This window comes from Pygocentrus nattereri, chromosome 15, assembly GCF_015220715.1.
Source record: "Pygocentrus nattereri isolate fPygNat1 chromosome 15, fPygNat1.pri, whole genome shotgun sequence".
Taxonomy (NCBI): Eukaryota; Metazoa; Chordata; class Actinopteri; order Characiformes; family Serrasalmidae; genus Pygocentrus; species Pygocentrus nattereri.
Window position 1 is genome coordinate 32,852,594 of NC_051225.1, and position 17,561 is coordinate 32,870,154.

Here is a 17,561-nt window from a genome sequence, read left to right on the forward strand (position 1 = left end):
TATATATATAGGAATATATATATATATATATATATATATATATATATATATATATATATATATATATATATATATATATGTGTGTGTGTGTGTGTATATATATATATATATATATATATATATATATATATATATATATATATATATGTGTGTGTGTGTGTGTGTGTGTGTCTGTATATATATATATATATATATATATATATATATATATATATATATATATATATGTATGTGTGTGTGTGTATAAAAATGAAGGAAAAGGGCAGGAATATTAACTTTTTAACACGGCAACTTTCCTCTTTCATTCCAGTGATTGAAATAACCTCCTTTTCGATTCAGACGTGATCCAGAATTCGCCCAGAAATATGCAGCCTAAGTCAGATGAATTCCTCCAGTCCACTTCTCTGGAAGCTCCTCACCGCCCAGGTGTTCAGCTATCGCGGCATGACGTCACGCTGTGCTGGCCGCACTTCCTGGTGCTCGCCAAACACAGCAGGAGCAGAAGTGAGACGGCCGGACAGTTGCGAGCTCGGCTCCCAGAGCGCAAAGTTTGGACGACGCGGACAGGAGACACGAAGTGGCTTAAAATGTGCTTCAGGTAGCCGGGACACAGAGCTCCAGAGCGGCCGGTCCAGGCGCCGTCGCTTTAGTCTGAAAGCCAGAGCCGGCGAGAAGGCGAGCGGGGTCGCGATGCTGTAGTCATGGACAGCAGGATACGGTACGTCCGAGCTGTTTACTTCTGGGGTAGCTGTGCCTTCCTGCCCGCACTGAGCGAACTGTCCCGAAGCCAAAGCCGCTGTCAGGCTGGAATGGATCACTCTGACTGAGGGTTTAGCTCAGTTAGCTCCGCGGGCTAGAAGGAGGAGGAGGAGGAGGAGGAGGAGGAGAAGCGCTCTCTAACGGAGCGCTCTGTTAGCTTAGCTTAGCTTAGCCAGCGACTGCTTTAGGTTACCTCAGCTTTCTGTTTTTAGGACAGGGGGTCACGGGGCGCTACGGAGCCATGACAGGCCAAAGAGATGCATCCTCAAGCGCCTCTGAACTACGAGTCCGTTTTGAGGAAGTTCGGCTCGGCTGTTAAACGCTGCATTGGGCGCCCTGCTGTCCGCTGGATGCTGAAATTAGCCAGCTTAGCTAACTAGCTGTGCACCTTCCAGTGCACGGAAGAGGTTTGAGTGAAACGAAGCCGCGTTAAAACCACAAACTGATTAAAAACAGAGCTCGACGTGCCGTTACTTCAGCGCACAGTGCTTTAGAGGTTTATACAGAAAACTGAAGAATGCATATCTTAATACGGCAGAACTGGCGAATCTGTGTCTGATTTGATCTGATTGTATCTCTGTAATTTGTTTCAGTGAGAATCCAGAGAGAACGTTTGATTTGGTTCTACAGGTGGCGTGTCCAGCGTCTGAAAATGAAGGTGAGCTTTTCATTTAGTTCATTGTCACCTGAGGTGTTGCAATGGCTCACATACTCGCGCAAAAGTGCTAATAACTAATATTGTTTATGGTATATTTAAAAGTACGTGGTAAAAAAAAAAAAGACTTAAAGGGTCCATGATTTAAAAAGACACTAAATTTTACTGAAGTTACATGCTAATCTATTAAAAATGGTTTATATGATTTGAAAATTGGTTTATTTCATTGACTCCCCAGTCTAATCAGTCCTTATATAGAAAATAAGCTGCAAAAACAACCTGTTGTAAAGCGATTGTTTTATGAAGCACATTAACATCGGTTTAGCCCCGCCCCCTTCATGCTGAAGTTGTAAGGAGTGTTTCAGCCAAGGCTGCTTTTTGATTAAGATACAACACAGGGCAGCCAACCACAAAGGAGCTCATTTGCATATCGTTGCTGTCCAAAGAAAACCAGGTATCTCCAAAATAGTAACTTTACAGGAGAGGGCAAAATGTTCTTTACTTTCAGTGTAAGTAAATTGAAAGATATTTAATTTTAAGCAATTTTGAAGCATTTCTATTGGTACAGTCATCGTGAAATCATGGAACACAGTGTAAATGACATCTGCTGAGCTCAAATGATGCAGATAAAAGTCGCAAAAAATGCTGATCCATGTTTTTCATTGGACAGCAACAACATATTGGTCTTAAAGGCACAGTAACAAAAACAGTCTGTTTAATCCAAAGTGATAAGTGAAGTTAGAAATTGGTCATTTAAAAGTGTATGATAATGTTGTAAGTCAGCCACGAGGAGAGAAAAATAAAATGCCATAATAATGCAGGATATGATTTGAATGAGAACAGGATTGAGTACTTCTAAATATTCAGGAAAGCACAAATCTATCTATTTACCCGAGTATGTGTAACTAGCCACTACCCACCTCTGAGTGTTATTTATGTTTTGCAGTGTAAACTGTGGTCACCTTTTAAAAACGCAAACTGTTCGCTCTGTGACCTGATGACAGTGCTGACCTTGGGTATGAAGCACTTTGCTGCTATTTCTGTTCATTGACAGTTTAGTAGGCTATGTCAACAAGCTGAATATAAGATGCCATGGACAGATAGATTGCCTGTGCACCAAAATAAATTGTCATCTCTGTTGTTTGGTTTCTGTACTCCTTGTGCAACATCACATATGTTGTCCAGGCACAACCCATCGGTAAACCTTGCATTTCATGTGTGGTGTTAACTTTGGCAAAACTATAATTTACAGAAATGACAGCCCTCTCATCATAGTTTTCAGTTTGATGAATGCCTGTCTGCTTCTGTGTCAGTAGCCTAGTCTACGCAAAGACCATTCTTGCTTTTTCTGTTTTGTTTGGGCACTGAACAAAGAAGAAATATTTTAGTATGCTGCTAGTGGGCTGGACAGATAAGATCTTTGTTAAAGGGGAATTTCACCCATTTTTCAAGCTTTCTATGTGAATCTATTGAGATATAAACAAAGTCATTCAGGGTGTTTTGATGAAAAATAGTGTAGAGAGATGTGCAACTCAGATTTCTTTGCAGTGGTGGTGATAAAATGGCTGGTGGTCTACAGCGCAAATATAGCCTATTTATTTACTCTACAAAATGACCAGTGAACCTACACGCATCTTCTAAGGTTTCATATATAATGTTGATGATGATAAATTAGTGGTAAATTAAGTTGTCTTTTGTGAATAGTTTTTGCCATACAATGACCTGCATGAACCCTGTGATGGACTGGGGACCTGTCCAGGGTGTGTCCTGCCTTCCTTCCAGTGACTGCTGGGATAGGCTCCAGCACTCCCCCTACGCGACCTAGAAGGATAACTGGTTTCAGAAAGTGTGTGTATGCACTGAAAAAAATGACTGATTGTTGACGATAGTTAATCAGTGTCTCAACATACAGTATTTGTAACTGTTTAATGTACAAACCTTTTGTGAGGAAGTTTTAGAGGCATGAAGCTCTTCAAATGTCTGGTTCCTATCACCACCACTGTCAGCAAAGGTGACTTGCTGTTTCTCTGGAATTGAGTATTTCAAGTCAGACCACTCTGAATCGCTTTGTTTAAATATTAGCGATTGAATCATTGAATCGTGTCGAAAAAATTGGTGGAATTATTTATATAATTAAAAATTAATATCCTTATGACTCCTACGCACATGTAGAACTCTTCTACCTGTTTAGCTGCTTGTGTAGGCGATGAGTCAGTAATGTCACTCTTTTGTTATGGGTGCTGAGGCTACATGATGTTTACATAGCTAAGAATGTGCATTTTAGTGCATTAGACATTATACCTATAAACCTTCTATTTAGTTATGATTGAAGTGCCTTAACTGGATTTTAATATAGAGGCTTATGAAAATGTCAGTTAAGGTTTGTTTGGGGAAAAATGTTGAGAATGTAAACATTGTTGTGCGCCGTTCTAACTGTGGAGCTCCTGTGGTTCCTCTCAGTACACGATGGTATATGCATAGCGCATTGTTGGACAGGTGGCCAGACACCAGGTGGACATATGTGGTCTTTTATCCATTAACGTGTTGGTCAAAGCAAAATAAAATAAAATAAATAAATAAATGCGGCGGGCTAGCCAGAATCAAGCATGTGCTGTTTGTAGTTTGCAGGATGTCAATGTAAGTTATCACTTAGAACAACTGCAACAAAACACACACACACACACACACACACACACACAACAGTGTGGTGCAGTATCCATGCAGGTGAAAGCACACTGTTGGTTCTTCCTTTTAAACTGGAGCTGAATTTAGACTTTCCTTATAAGTGCTGTTGGCAATTGGCTTTATGTTTAGTTTGTGTCATTGTGCCATTTGACCATGGCTTGCAAACATGGTCATACGGCCCCTTTTTTTGTCTACAGCGGAGACTTGTAGTCAGTTGGTTTTTCAAAGATTATTTAGCCAGTTTGTGGACAATGAAAACAATGGAGCTTGTTTGGATCAAATATTTGAATTGCTGTGCAAGTGAAAGGCACATGACCTTCTGTAATTACAGCTGTGCTTGAGTATTATTTATAAACCTGCAATAACCAAATAGATAAATTGACTTCAGAGCTGATTCTGGAAAGATTTGTTTCCTTTTAAAGAAGAAAACAGGCCTTTGTGGCTTAAACCGGAAATGTGATTTGCTGGAAGAGCATTTATTTACTGACCTCAGTGAAGTGATCAAGAAGTGCTGCTGTTACTAACATGCACACTGAATGTGATTTCGACAGCCAGTCTAGATCTGTCTAGATTTTGGATCAAGCATGTTCACGATGCCTGTGCTGTGTAGTTAAGGGGTACCATGTTAACAGCCCCCATCCACTCGTTTACTGACATAGTTCATACAGACATTTATCAAATAAATCATGCTTGCACACCATAGCAGGACACCAGCTCTCACATGTGAATATATCAGGCTTTTAAATACGTTGTGAAATCCTACGTTAATACCTCAGTTGTTGTACCTAACATAGATGAGACTGTTCATGCCAGTACATAAAGCTCCTTATGTGGTGTAGACTTTAGCACATCTTCAGATCGTAGCATCAGGTTTCATACATCAGATAAAGGATTGAGGAAATTGTGCAATCAGGCTAAGCTAAGGCTAAATATAACACAGCATAAATATAAGTACGCATGATGTTTGAATTCTATTCTATTTTTTCAGTAGTTTTTAATTATATTTTTATAGTCAAATTCAAAATAATAAATTAAAACAACTTTTACTGAACTGTGCTTTTTTTGTAATCTAAAAAAAAAAGTTAAATGCTAACACCGTGTTTGCTCAGTCCATAATAATATTAATAATAGTAGTAATAGCTGCTGTTGTTGTTAGTGTTTTATTATTATTATTTATTATTATTATTATTATTATTATTATTGTTATTATTATTACTATTATGCTCATTAATTATTATCATTGTTAAGACTATGGAGTCTGTTGTGTGCAGTGGTGACTTAGAGTCCTAAATTGTCCAGGTATGTATTGCCCAGAATATCAATGCTGCTCGACTGCTTGACACTTTTATAGTGTTTTTTGATTAATTCTCTGTATTTGTTGTATGCATATGGGAAAACAAAATATTAAAGAATTAGTCCTAGCAAAATAATTTGTCACTCTTTGAGTTACCATTTCTTTGGTTGGCTTCAGTGGAATTCACTCCCCTTGTCTTATAGTAAATGGAGTATTCATAGTATGTTGTATTGCATAGGCCAATATTGCAATAATAATAATTGATGGTATAATGGATATTTTGCAGCCCTCTTTGTGGGTTGTGGGGAAAGGTCAGCATGTCTTTGTTTTCATTTCATCTCCGCACTCAGGTCACTGAGTCAGGTTATTCTCTCTCTCTCTCCTCTCCGCTCTCTCGTAAGTAACCATGCTTACTAAGGCTGCCCAGCACTCAGACTGGACGACGTTTTATTGAGTTTCTTTGTGAATGTATTTGTACAGTAAGCCTCTTCCCCTCAAAGACGGAACAAAAACAGACGAGGAAATGACCACCGCTGGGTCGAGCATCATTTTTTGTATATAGAAAATAAGAGAACAGTTTCCACACTGATATCAAGCAATAAGTAAAAGGATATGAAGAGTTGTGGTACAGACCTTGTATGTGGTTTCCCCCACCTTTGTCATTTATCATCACTGTTTGACGTTGAGGAGGTGAGGCGCAGGTGGGCCACTTTAGCTGTGGTCACTATAACCAAAAAAGGAAGGCAGTGCGTGTCCAGACGATGACGTGAAATTTAAAATGTGTTCAGGGCTCACATACTCATAGCCCACTTCCCTTATGATCTACCAGGTTTATTCTCATTTCCTGACCCAAGCTCTCAAGAGTGCAGCTACATTTTCAGTCGGCCAAAGGCCAAGGAGAAGTTTGATGTTTTATCCTAAAGCTCAAGCCCTGTAGGGACAGAGAAGGTTTCTGACATGTTATACTCGGCGTATCATTAAGCACCTTCAGTGTCTTATTACAAGTAAATTGTCTTTGTAAGATACCTGATTAAACTACATCAATAGGAATGACAGTAGTGTTTATTTTGTGTAGTATTGTTATTAATATAGTATTCCTCAATTACATGTATTAATATGTAATAATATTAATGAGTCAAATTTATATCGCAGTATTTTTCCATTATCCAGTCTCCATGCAATAGTGATATGATGTATATAGTATCGTATGATTTTTGTCTTTTGTATACAGCTTGTATATACCGGGCAGTGGTCTTCGGAGACCTATGGATAATTGAACGTGCAGCAAGAAAACAAAGGCAACAGCAAACTGGAAATCTCCAGTTCCCCTCAAGAGCTTTCACTGTAACAGGAATCCACAAGATGTGGGTTCGAATAAGAGCGAGAGGGTACAATCACAGAGGAGTTGAACCATTGACTGTATATATGATACATTTGATACATAATCGGAGTGTAACGATGTGCTTGGCCCACATTTCATTTAATTACACAGTGCTGGGTTTGTAGATCAATATTATCATCACTTTAGACAAAACAAAAATGAAGAAAAGATGGAAATAATCATGTTGTTGCAGCATTTACTTACGACACTAGAGATGGAGTGAACTGTTGGCGCTGGTTGTTTGTGAACTTGTTCTAACAATGCAACTGTAGTAGATAATATATTTAATAGAATGTCCATGGACACTAACCATCATCAGATTTTTGCATCACAATATCACAGTGAGTGTGTTTACATGCACTTAATAATCGGAAAACTGCAGAAAATCAGATTTTGTTAGTAATCCAATCAATGTGTTTACATGGACTTGAGTAACCAGATAATGGGGAAACTCCGGGTCAACATGAGTCAGGCATTAATCGGATTTCAGCCAGTAAGCTCTCAGAAGATGACGCGATGTAAAGGAAATATAAAACAAACTTCATGCTGGCGGGTTTTTTTTATTATTATTATTTAAGTAATCATCAACGCACTTTACCTGAAAATACGAACACGTAGAAGAATATTTAAAACTTTTGTTTTGTCAAGCATGTTGTTGATTTTAGCATCGCTCCAAAAGTGTTTTGCTGCTATCCAGCGTTTACGTGCACTGAGGAATCTGATTACTGAGCTGAAATCCATCTCTCTTTATTGGATTTCTTAATCAGACTTCTAGACTTTACGCCGATCTAAGAAGTTTGTGCATGCTGTTTACACGACCATTTAGATAATCAGATAACTGCAGAAATACAATTAAAATCAGATTACTGAGTGCATGTAAATGCCCTAAATGTCACAGTGCATTGGAACATGCAGCCACCATTGCTCTCACTGAATGTCGATGTTGAAAATAGAAACCGTGTTCACTCTGTGGAAATGACATGGTGAAACCTGCATTAGCACAATGAGAATAATGTTTTATTAATTACTGAAAATAATAAATATGTGCTGATGATACTTATTTTATCCACTCTTGTAGTTATGAATATGAATATGAATGCACTGCTGTCTAAAAGGAGATATAAAAATGTGACCAACATACAAGTATTTCTTTTTACACAGGCTTACCTCCCACCCCAAATTTGTACGTTTGTATTGAGCACTGTACAGACTAGAGTACAGTTCATGGTCTTCTTTTTCCCCAGATTTATAGTTCTGTCCTGTGTTTTAAAAATGAGAGAATATATTACAAGTTATCAAAGAAAAAAAAGGTGCACTTAGACAGAAATTCACACCCTCATACAACATTGAATCACTTCGCTAAAGAACTCTGACATGTTATAATCATTCAGCTGCAGTTGTGATTGCAGTTGTATGGACAAATGGACCTAATATTTTTATTTAAAATGTTTAAAAGTGCCTCTGCATGGCTAATATATAAATAGCAGTATGTTTATTAGAATCATTATTGGAAATGAGCTGTGGAAATTTGTACTTGGAATACTATGTTCAGATTTATTAGTAGTGAAGTTGTGATTGGAAATATGTGATGTATGTCAAGGCTCAGTTCTAGACTGAATATATAATACTACATTGGTGAACGTTGCCGGAGCTGTTGTAATAAAGGTTAATTAACATATTATATCCTGGGGAGATTCCTGCTACATTCATAATAGTGTATTTTACCTCAAAGCAATATTTATAGCCAGTTTAGCAGCGTTTTATCATGTTGGGATGAATGTATGTTTAAATGGAGAGCATGCTGGCAGTCACATGAACTTCTTCAGACTCTGCGTTGAGGGTGGACTACATGATTTTGGATGTTGTTATGTATGAGTTCTGAATATGCTGTCGTTCTTCAAACCTTAGCAAAACATAATTTACAGGAAGCCAGCTACAACAGGAATGTTTTCTAAAAATATGAATTTTTAGCAGATGCTGTGCAAACCTGTCTTTTACCACTTCCTGAAACAGCATCCACTTGTTCTGTGCTCATGGCAGAGAAACAGATTCTGTTGTTTTTTTGTTGTTTTCCTTTTTTTTCTGTCTTCTCTTTTTTTTTCTTTTTTTTTTTGGTTAAAATTCATGGAGACCTGACTTCTTTTACCAATTATCTTCTTACTGCAAAACAAATTTAGCCGCCTGTGGAGGTCAGAGGTGGGTTTTTCTTTCTTCTTTTCTTTTTTTTTGTTTGGCTAAGATTTTTTATTGTTGGTTGTAAATTCTAAGATTATTACCGCATCTAGTTTGAACACGTATGATACATTTATCATAGACTAAGGGTTGTCATGCTGATGTCAAAGTGAAATGGACTGTTTGTGTGGTCAGCAGCAAGTTCATGTGTTTTGATGACAATTAATTTATTAATATACAATTGTCCCCTCCGTGGACAGGTTTCATTATGAGCAGTTTATTTTGCGACATAATGCTATCACGCCTTATTAACTTAACACAGAACTGGAGCTGACAGGACCTTAGGCAGTGTGGCATGTGGCTTATTTTAGCCAAGCGGTAACATTAAAGTTGAATGCTCAGCCGGCTCTCATTGAGCATGACTGGCGTGCTCGCACATGGCTATATTGAGCCATATTGATGTTTTTCCAACTCTGTGCCAAAGCTAGCAGATGATGCTAACTGTGCCAAGGCAGTAGGTGGAGACAGATGCTACCTGTCTTGCTTGTGCTTTTCATCCAGATTGCTCCAAGTGATAAAGCAATAAAGATAATGGATCTGAAAAGCGATTTTACAACTACACTTGTGCAGCAGTTAGTGAAGGCTTTTTCCATTAATAGCCGCAGCTTTATTTCTCTTTAATCTGGTAACTGGTACATATAATGATCTGTATTTTTGACGCTCGTCAAAAATTCATAACTAAATCTTGGTATGGGTCACTGGAGCAGCTAAGCAGACAGTGTTTGTAGATGTTGCTGATGGTCTTTCCACAGGCTTGTTTGGGTAGATTCCGTTCACAGAGATTGATTAAAGCACTGTTGAATGTATTGCCTAAGTAGTGCATTATGTACTGTACTGTACTGTGCAGAATAGCGCACTTTATTTGATATCCAGTCAAAATGGCAATTGACAGACAGGTTATTCATTTTACATTAACAAAAAAAGAACGTTACACAGAAGCCTTAACAGCTAAATATAATGCCACATTTTTTTGTATTTTTGTGTGTCCACTCTTTGGGCCTCATTCACCAGCCTTTTATGAAGATTCTTACATTCACCAATGTTTTCTTACTTGGGTTTTGTTCGTAGGTAAGAATAGAATCTGCAAACGCTCAAGAGCCTAAAGGTGAGGACAGTTCTGTGGTTTAAGAACATGTCATGAATCTGACGTAGACTTTTTCTTAGGACCTTTCTCAAGAACAAATGTAAAAAAAAAAAACACCTACGAAGATATTGGTGAACGAGGCCCTTTGCTTTTATTACAGATTCTATTTTGTTCAAGAAACTTGCTTTCAATTTTTTCAAGGAAATCTGCAGAAATCTTTTTCTATACTTCCAAAGTTCAGTCTTAGAAATTGGTTGCATTTTATTTAGTGATGATGAGATCTGGACTCAGCAGCTTCTTTGATTGTTGTGCCAATGTGTGTTTTTTATTTATTTATTTATTTATTTTATTTTTTTTTATGTCTTTTACCCAGTGAGGTCTTCTTGCTACACATTTTTTCAGACCCATAGCGCTGGTTTGTTTTCTTATAGTGGAAGCATTTTTTTTCAGATCTGATGCAGCTTCTCTCAAAGTTGAAAGCTTTGTGTTGTTTATCTGACAGTTTTGGTTGTCTACAAGGTCTTCTTTTTAGGAGTCCCCTTTTCTCTGTATCTTATCTTGTATCTTTATTTTTGACCTCCAGTGTTGGAAACTCCTTCATCTTTTCATTTATTTTTCTTTAGACTTTTCTTTCCGTATGTAAGTCTGTTCTCTTAAGAAATCGCTACTGAAAAATGAATTACTTTTACTTCATGTCATTTTGACTGGAAATGAAATAAATGAAGGGAGGTCTCTGACTTTTGCACAGTACTGTAATAATATTGCCTTAATAGAAACAATCACAGCCTTTGAAATTCTTGTGTATTGTAGTCATCGGAGAGAGAATTTCAGCCACATGAGAATTTTAAACACGGGAGAATTTGCTCAGTGGCCGTCTGCATGTGTCTGTAGACACTTGATTGGCCCACAGCTGTGTCTCTGGGTCAGAACAAGCTCAGAGTTCATTGACAGACTAACAGATACCGCTGTGAATAAGATGGTGTTGATTGGTCATTAGTGATAACAGGCTATGCAGTCATTTGCATCGCGCTTTTGTACTGACTTACATGTGATTTTTTTTTTTTTTCCTCTTTCTTTTCTCTTCATGTAGGCGGCCTTATTTGAAAACCCCCCCCCCCCCCCCCACCCCCCACTGCCCATTCATTACCTAAAGTATGATGAAACAGTATACCTTGAGGCAGACGTTGTCATCAACCACAGCTCCACGTAGTAACTGAATTCAGTTTGACCCCCATTTATCCGAGTTGCAAATAGATGCTGATTTACACTCCATGGAGTTTGCATAGTTACTGCTCTGACTGATCTTTTTGCTTCCTCTGTATCAGATCTGTCGCAGAGCATTTGAATGTTTTTCACTCGTGTTACTTTGTTTTGGACTGTACTGTACAGTTGTAATTCTAGATTAGAAATTTATGACCAGTTGTTTAACCTAAGCCTGTAGGTCACTGAGGTATTCTACAGTTTATGGACTTCAGGATTGTCATGTTATGCTGACTGCTATTTCCCTGGTGCTCCACAGTGGATGGTTTTGTCATAATGTGAAATTCATATTGTCAAACTCTCCTTAGTGATAGTGTTGAGTTGCGTTTATTTGCTGGGGAACATTTCTTCGTTCTGTCTTTTTCTCTTTTTTTTTCGTGTACTTGCATCACCACAGCAGCAGCACTCTGTTGGCAGAAGGCTTTGGAATTCTTTATTTGCAACTTGATCTGTTGAATTTGAAGACATTTGGTCATTTGAAATGTTCCCAGTTGTCTTCACTAAACATCTGCACATTTCTGGATATACTCTCCAGTAATGGAGCGATTTTCTTTTTGTTAGATCAAACATGCATTTTAATGATGGTGGGGAAGGAAATTTTATTTGAAATGTAGCTGACAGGCCAAAGCTGCCAGGAACATGAAGTGAACATATAGACAGTTTAATTGTATTTGCGAAAGTTAAAGGGCCCATATTCTGGAAAACGGAATTGTCCTCACTGTCTCTTTTAATAATAAATTTGATGTAGTATGTAAACATTGTTACATTTTTAAAACATTCTCTTAATTCCTCAATCCATACAGTCCATTGATGAACAGTAAGCTACACATACAGCCCGTTTTGAATTCACTGTTGTTTGTGAAGTTATGAAAAAAAAACAAATTTTAAATACATCAACCTGTGTGTGTGTGTGTGTGTGTGTGTGTGTGCGTGCATATACAGTATCTCAAAAACAATGCTATAGAAATGAAACGTGGATAGTTTCATTTCTATAGTGTTGCCCCATGAAAAGATATAAAATATTTGCAGAAATGTGAGGGGTGTACTCACTTTTGTGAGATTGTGTGTGTGTGTGTGTGTGTGTGTGTGTGTGTGTGTGTGTGTGTGTATTTTGACCACTGGCCGCTCCGGGGCTCTCGCCGGTCGCGTTTTCCCGAGGCGTCAAGTGCAAAGGCAGCTCTCCAAGGCTCTGACTGTAACTGTCAAAACCCAGCCCCATGTGCTGGGAACAGCCGGCAGCCACGTGGCTACAGGGGCGGAGCCCCAAATACCGCATGCCTGGCCATCAATGAGTTTACCACCTGCTGACTCACCTAGACGGAGCCAGCCGCATAAAAAGCGCCGGCAGAGGATCAGCCGAGGAGTGGTTGCCATTCTAGCGGCAGGGCTGAACTCAGAGAGGCCAGAAGGTCTTCAGTAATGGTTCTGATGCCCCGTGCCAATTCTTGGGTCACAGCTTGCTGCTGGAAGTTGGTCTCAATGAGATGCTGGTAGCCTAAAAGTAAAACAGGAACAAGAGAGTGGGGATCTCTTCACTTCCCTTTTTTTTTTCTTCTCATTTTCACCTCGAGGGGGCGGTGCCCGCAATCTCCACCACTGTGGGGCATTTGCCGAGAGGGACGACACAAGTTCACGAAAAAATTCAGGTCAGGGTGGCACTGGGGCGATTTTAGTATAACTCTCTAAAAAAGGGAAAAAACATAAACCAAATCAAGGGTCCCTGCAGGGAGGGCATTCAGTCTCTTTACATGCCACCAGCTCTCTCTTTACTGATGCAGGGAGACGATAGTTCAGTCTCCAGCAGGTTTAGTCCCCTAGGTAGGCAGAGAGAGAGAGAGAGAGAGAGAGAGAGAGAACAGCAAGGGAAAGAAAACGAGACTTTAGTTCAGCCACTACCGCTGGAATGGCAACCACTCCCTGTAGGGACCCTTGATTTGGTTCAGGACCCAGTGCCGCCCTGACCTGAATTTTTCGTGAACTCATGTTGTCCCTCTCGGCAAACGCCCCCACTATATATGTGTGTGTGTCTGTGAGTGTGCACTAATTGCTATTTTCTAATCCACACTTAAAATGATGGTTCTTCAAGGATTTGTTAATAAACCGAATGGTTCTATATAGAACCATGCGAATGGTTCTATATAGAACCATGCGAATGGTTCTATATAGAACCATGCGAATGGTTCTATATAGAACCATGCAAATGGTTCTTTGCATTGTAAACGGGATCTTCAGATTGATGGAGATTGTGCTGTGGATGATTCTATAGAGAACCCTTTTGAAAACGGTTCTGTGTAGCACCAAAAAGGGATCTTCTTGACATTGACATTGCTTGACATTGTAACAATAGAAGAATCCTTTTTGGTGCTATATAGAACCCTTTTCAAAAAGGTTCCCTTCAAGAACCATAATTTTTTAAGTAGGTGTAGAAATTATCATCTAGAATTTCAGAATTTTGTGACGGGCCTACCTAACCACCATCAGCTACAGTTTTCATGACTAAGTTAGTTAATTGATCAGTGAGCTTGGCCAGCGAGTAGTGTCTCAAAAGGCAGAGAGTAATTTAGATGAGCATTTATGATGCACACTTGATCAGGGTGAGCACAGTTGTAGCTTAGGAATTGAAATTTAACAATTAAGACTTTTCATTAGGACTTTTTACATGGTTGGTCTTCTGTCTTGGTTACAAGATTATATACAATATGAAGTTCTTCTTTCATCGTTTGGAGCTCTTCATGATCCTGCCCCTCAATATTTTTCCAACTAACCCCATCCTTACTCCCTGGCCCGTGTTCTCAGATCCTCTAGTCACACATCTCTTGCAGTTCCTATGTTTCGAGACACTTCTATAAGTGGCAGGTCTTTCAGTGTAGTGGCACCTAAACTCTGAAATGAACTCCCACAGAGCCGTTGTAGCATGTCCTCCATCTCAGCTTTCAAATCGCAGTAAAGGATTTCAAGGGCTTTTATCCTACATTTCTCCTGTCTGCTCACAATACTTCTGTAGTTTCATGTAACCAAAACATCTTTTTTACATGACCATTTTCTAACCTCTTTTTATCACTTAAAACAGGCTATTTTCTTTACTGTGCCTTTAAGACCGCTATATGCAAATAATCTCTGTTATGATAGGTTGTCCTGTGTTGTGTTTTATTCAAATAGCTGGGCAGGATGAAATATTTCTTGTGGGTGGGGCTTAACAGCTGTAGGCTGACTAGGCAAGTATATGTAAATGTTTTGTTTTTGTTGGCATCACAAAAGCAGTGAATTCAAAGCAATGGACTGGGTAGTGAACGATAAACTTTTTTGTATTTAATAAAAGTGAGTAAAAGTGGAAGACCTTTTCTCTGTCCTGTCCATCTCATTCTGCTGCTGTCTAACCGAGTCATGTTACGTTGCTGTGTCCTCTGCTCTACATTATCTGTTATTGTCTTAATGTCATTTTTGTGCTCTCCCCATGTTCTTAATTTGATTTATAAAGGATTTTAAATACAGAAAAGCACTGTATAAATAATACCGTCTCTATGTAAAGAGTGTCTATACGGACTATCACATTATTTTGTTCTTAGTTTCATTGCTGCTGTTGTATCTTATCATTTTTAGCTCACGTGCAAGTTTCTTTCAGTGTCATGTGTCAGTCAGTGAGTCAGGCAGGGCTGTGGTGAAGACAGTTGACCAAGTCTTCAGCTCCTTCAGCTTTCTGGCAGCCGCTGCTGCTCTTGGTTGACAGTTGCGCTAGCAGGGTGTGCAACGCTGGCAAAGAGGCTGAGGATCAGCAGTTGTGACGGGAACAGTCAGGCCCTGCAGGGAGTGGGCCTGACTCCTCTCAGGTGGCTTGACCTTCCTGATGCTGTACAGGAGCTGCTGGGCTCAGTTTGGACGGGTTTTGCGGATGGCAGCGGGAAAGATCTGCTTATTGTAGTAATGAATGGCGACATACTGTGCAGCCCGTCACAGCACACAAACCAGTAACCCCAGCTTTAACCCCACTTCTTTGGCTCATTTCCATTCATTATTGCTGTTAGTAAATACGAGAAAGGAACCGTGTTTGAGCAGTGTTTTTAAGGTGCTGTTGTGGAGTTGTTTTGATTATGCTAAGTGCAATCAATAGAGATGTCATGGACCCAGTATCCATTCGTGTGGTGCAAATAAGCGCAGAAAATGCATGATCAGACATCAGAGGAATAGCCTAAAATAAACAAATCTATCATTGATCTGACTGTATTTGCCATGTTTGTGTATTTGGGGCGTAGCCAGATTGAGGGTGGATTCGATTTATGTCACGTTTAACAATCTTAACAATATTTGAAACAAATTTGAATGTAGAAAAATGAGAACTGTATAGGTGTTTCCAATAACTAATGAGATTAGAGATGCAAGGTGGGTGTAGTGTGAAGTACAACATTAATGTGCTGGAGTTTGATTGTTGCTGGGTGTCTGTGAACTTTGCTGTTTAAACAGTGCAGTTGTATTGGATGGAACATGCCTATTCTTGCATGCACTGTCACACCTCCACGATGTGACATTGCAATGTTGAACACCATGTTGTGAATTTGATCATTTTTTATTGATGTAGCAAATATAAGGAGTGATTGTAAATATTTTACATTTACAGTGTTTAGCAGACACTCTTATCCAGAGCGACTTACAGGAAGTGCTTTGTCTATCTAGAGAAAGTATCTTTGTTAGTTACCAATAGGTTAGAGAAAAAGAGCTCAGATACTGCTAGATACAAAAGTCAGATACCCAGAAAAAAGGAACAGAGTTGAGCACAGAACTCCATGCCATGCAGCGCAGAGTAGAAGAGTCTGACCAAATCCGACTGAGCCATAAAACAGCCACAATATCAAGTTTAGCGCAGTTTTGTCAACGCTTCTCAATGAGCTTGCGTGGCCCACTAACCCACAAAATAACATGCTAGTCACAGGACAGTGATACATTTAAAATACATGGGGTTGTTGCAACCCTAATTGTAGGTGATATTTATAAAGAAGCTGTGGTTTTGTATGTTGAGGGCATTTGAGTATGGTAGACGCCGATGGCAATCTGAAGGGTCGTCTGTAAAAACAGCTCATTTTTAAAGTTTTGTAAAAAAGAAAGATAGATGTCAAATGTTGATTTAAGGTTTTGTTACCAATACTGGGACAGAAAAAGTAATAAGTGGTGAATCTTAATCTTACAGTCATTCCCTTTTCTCTGTACATGTTTTTAACCAGTTCATCATCTGAATAGCAAGACTGTTTGGAGGTACGTAGTGTTTTAGACAGTATGTGAAGAAAGAAGCTCCTACAAGCTTAGAATTTGATTGACTGTTATTTTGGGTTTGCTGCACTGATCTGAGATGCTGCCTTTTCCTTAGGGCTTGAAGTCTCATATATATATATAAAAAAAAAAAAAAAAAAAAAAAAAGAAATAAAAATGATTAACAGTTGTAGTCATTTTTGTATTATATTGTATTTTTGCTTTTCTTTATTGCTGAGTGAGAGCACTTCTGATGGAGAACTCAAAAAAAAAGAGAAGACACCTTGTGGTTCCACAAAAAAGCAGAATGTAGTAGTTGACCTATTCTCCTCTAATGGCTTAATTCTTGTGAAGTATCCCATGGCACATCTCTGTGCTGGTATCCCATTTAGTGGAACTAATGGCTTCCTCAGGCAAACAACAACAACAACAAAACCCTCAAAGAATTCATCCCCCTACACTAATGGGCATGCATCCAAAATGAACAAAGGTACAAGGCCCATCCCATTATCAAAAGTTTGTTTTCTCAGCCTTTTATTGGCCAGTGTTAGGTAAGTGTTAAGCATATACTGGCACATTTTCCCTCGTTATATGCTTGCTTGAAATGTTCATATGAAGAGTGACATTTTTCTGGGCTTCGTGTTGCAGTCTTGGCCTTTTTAGGCTGTAGTCCATTTTTCACCACTGAATATAGGTCAGCCCCAATGCATGTCTTTTGTGAGGGCTTAGCTGTGCTATTTGTCATCGAGTATCATGTGATTCATCCATGAGGTCTTTGTTGTCACACATGGCACAGCATTCTTTCACCTGATTGGCCTGCAGTACCTCCTGTGATTCAGCGAGTGTCAGACAGAATTAGTATAAGTATTGTCATTGCTTAAGTATGCAAGCATGTCTTTTTCTCTTCTTGTCTGTTTCACTCTAAACCATTCATCTTTCAGCAGTGATCATTCCTCAGGCCATTCATATGCAT

The 17,561-nt window shown here is 39.0% G+C and overlaps 1 protein-coding gene across 2 annotated transcripts in view; it reads left to right on the forward strand.

Moving 5' to 3' along the window:
* Window positions 1–395: 395 nt before the first annotated feature.
* Window positions 396–17,561, forward strand: part of dennd1b (DENN/MADD domain containing 1B) — a 126,545-nt gene continuing 109,379 nt past the window's right edge. For both annotated transcript variants that reach the window (XM_037545298.1, XM_037545299.1), the window contains exons 1-2: window positions 396–718; window positions 1,353–1,417. In XM_037545298.1, the coding sequence (XP_037401195.1) occupies window positions 702–718; window positions 1,353–1,417 (82 nt within the window). In that variant the 5' untranslated portion in view covers window positions 396–701. The remainder of the gene's footprint in view (window positions 719–1,352; window positions 1,418–17,561) is intronic.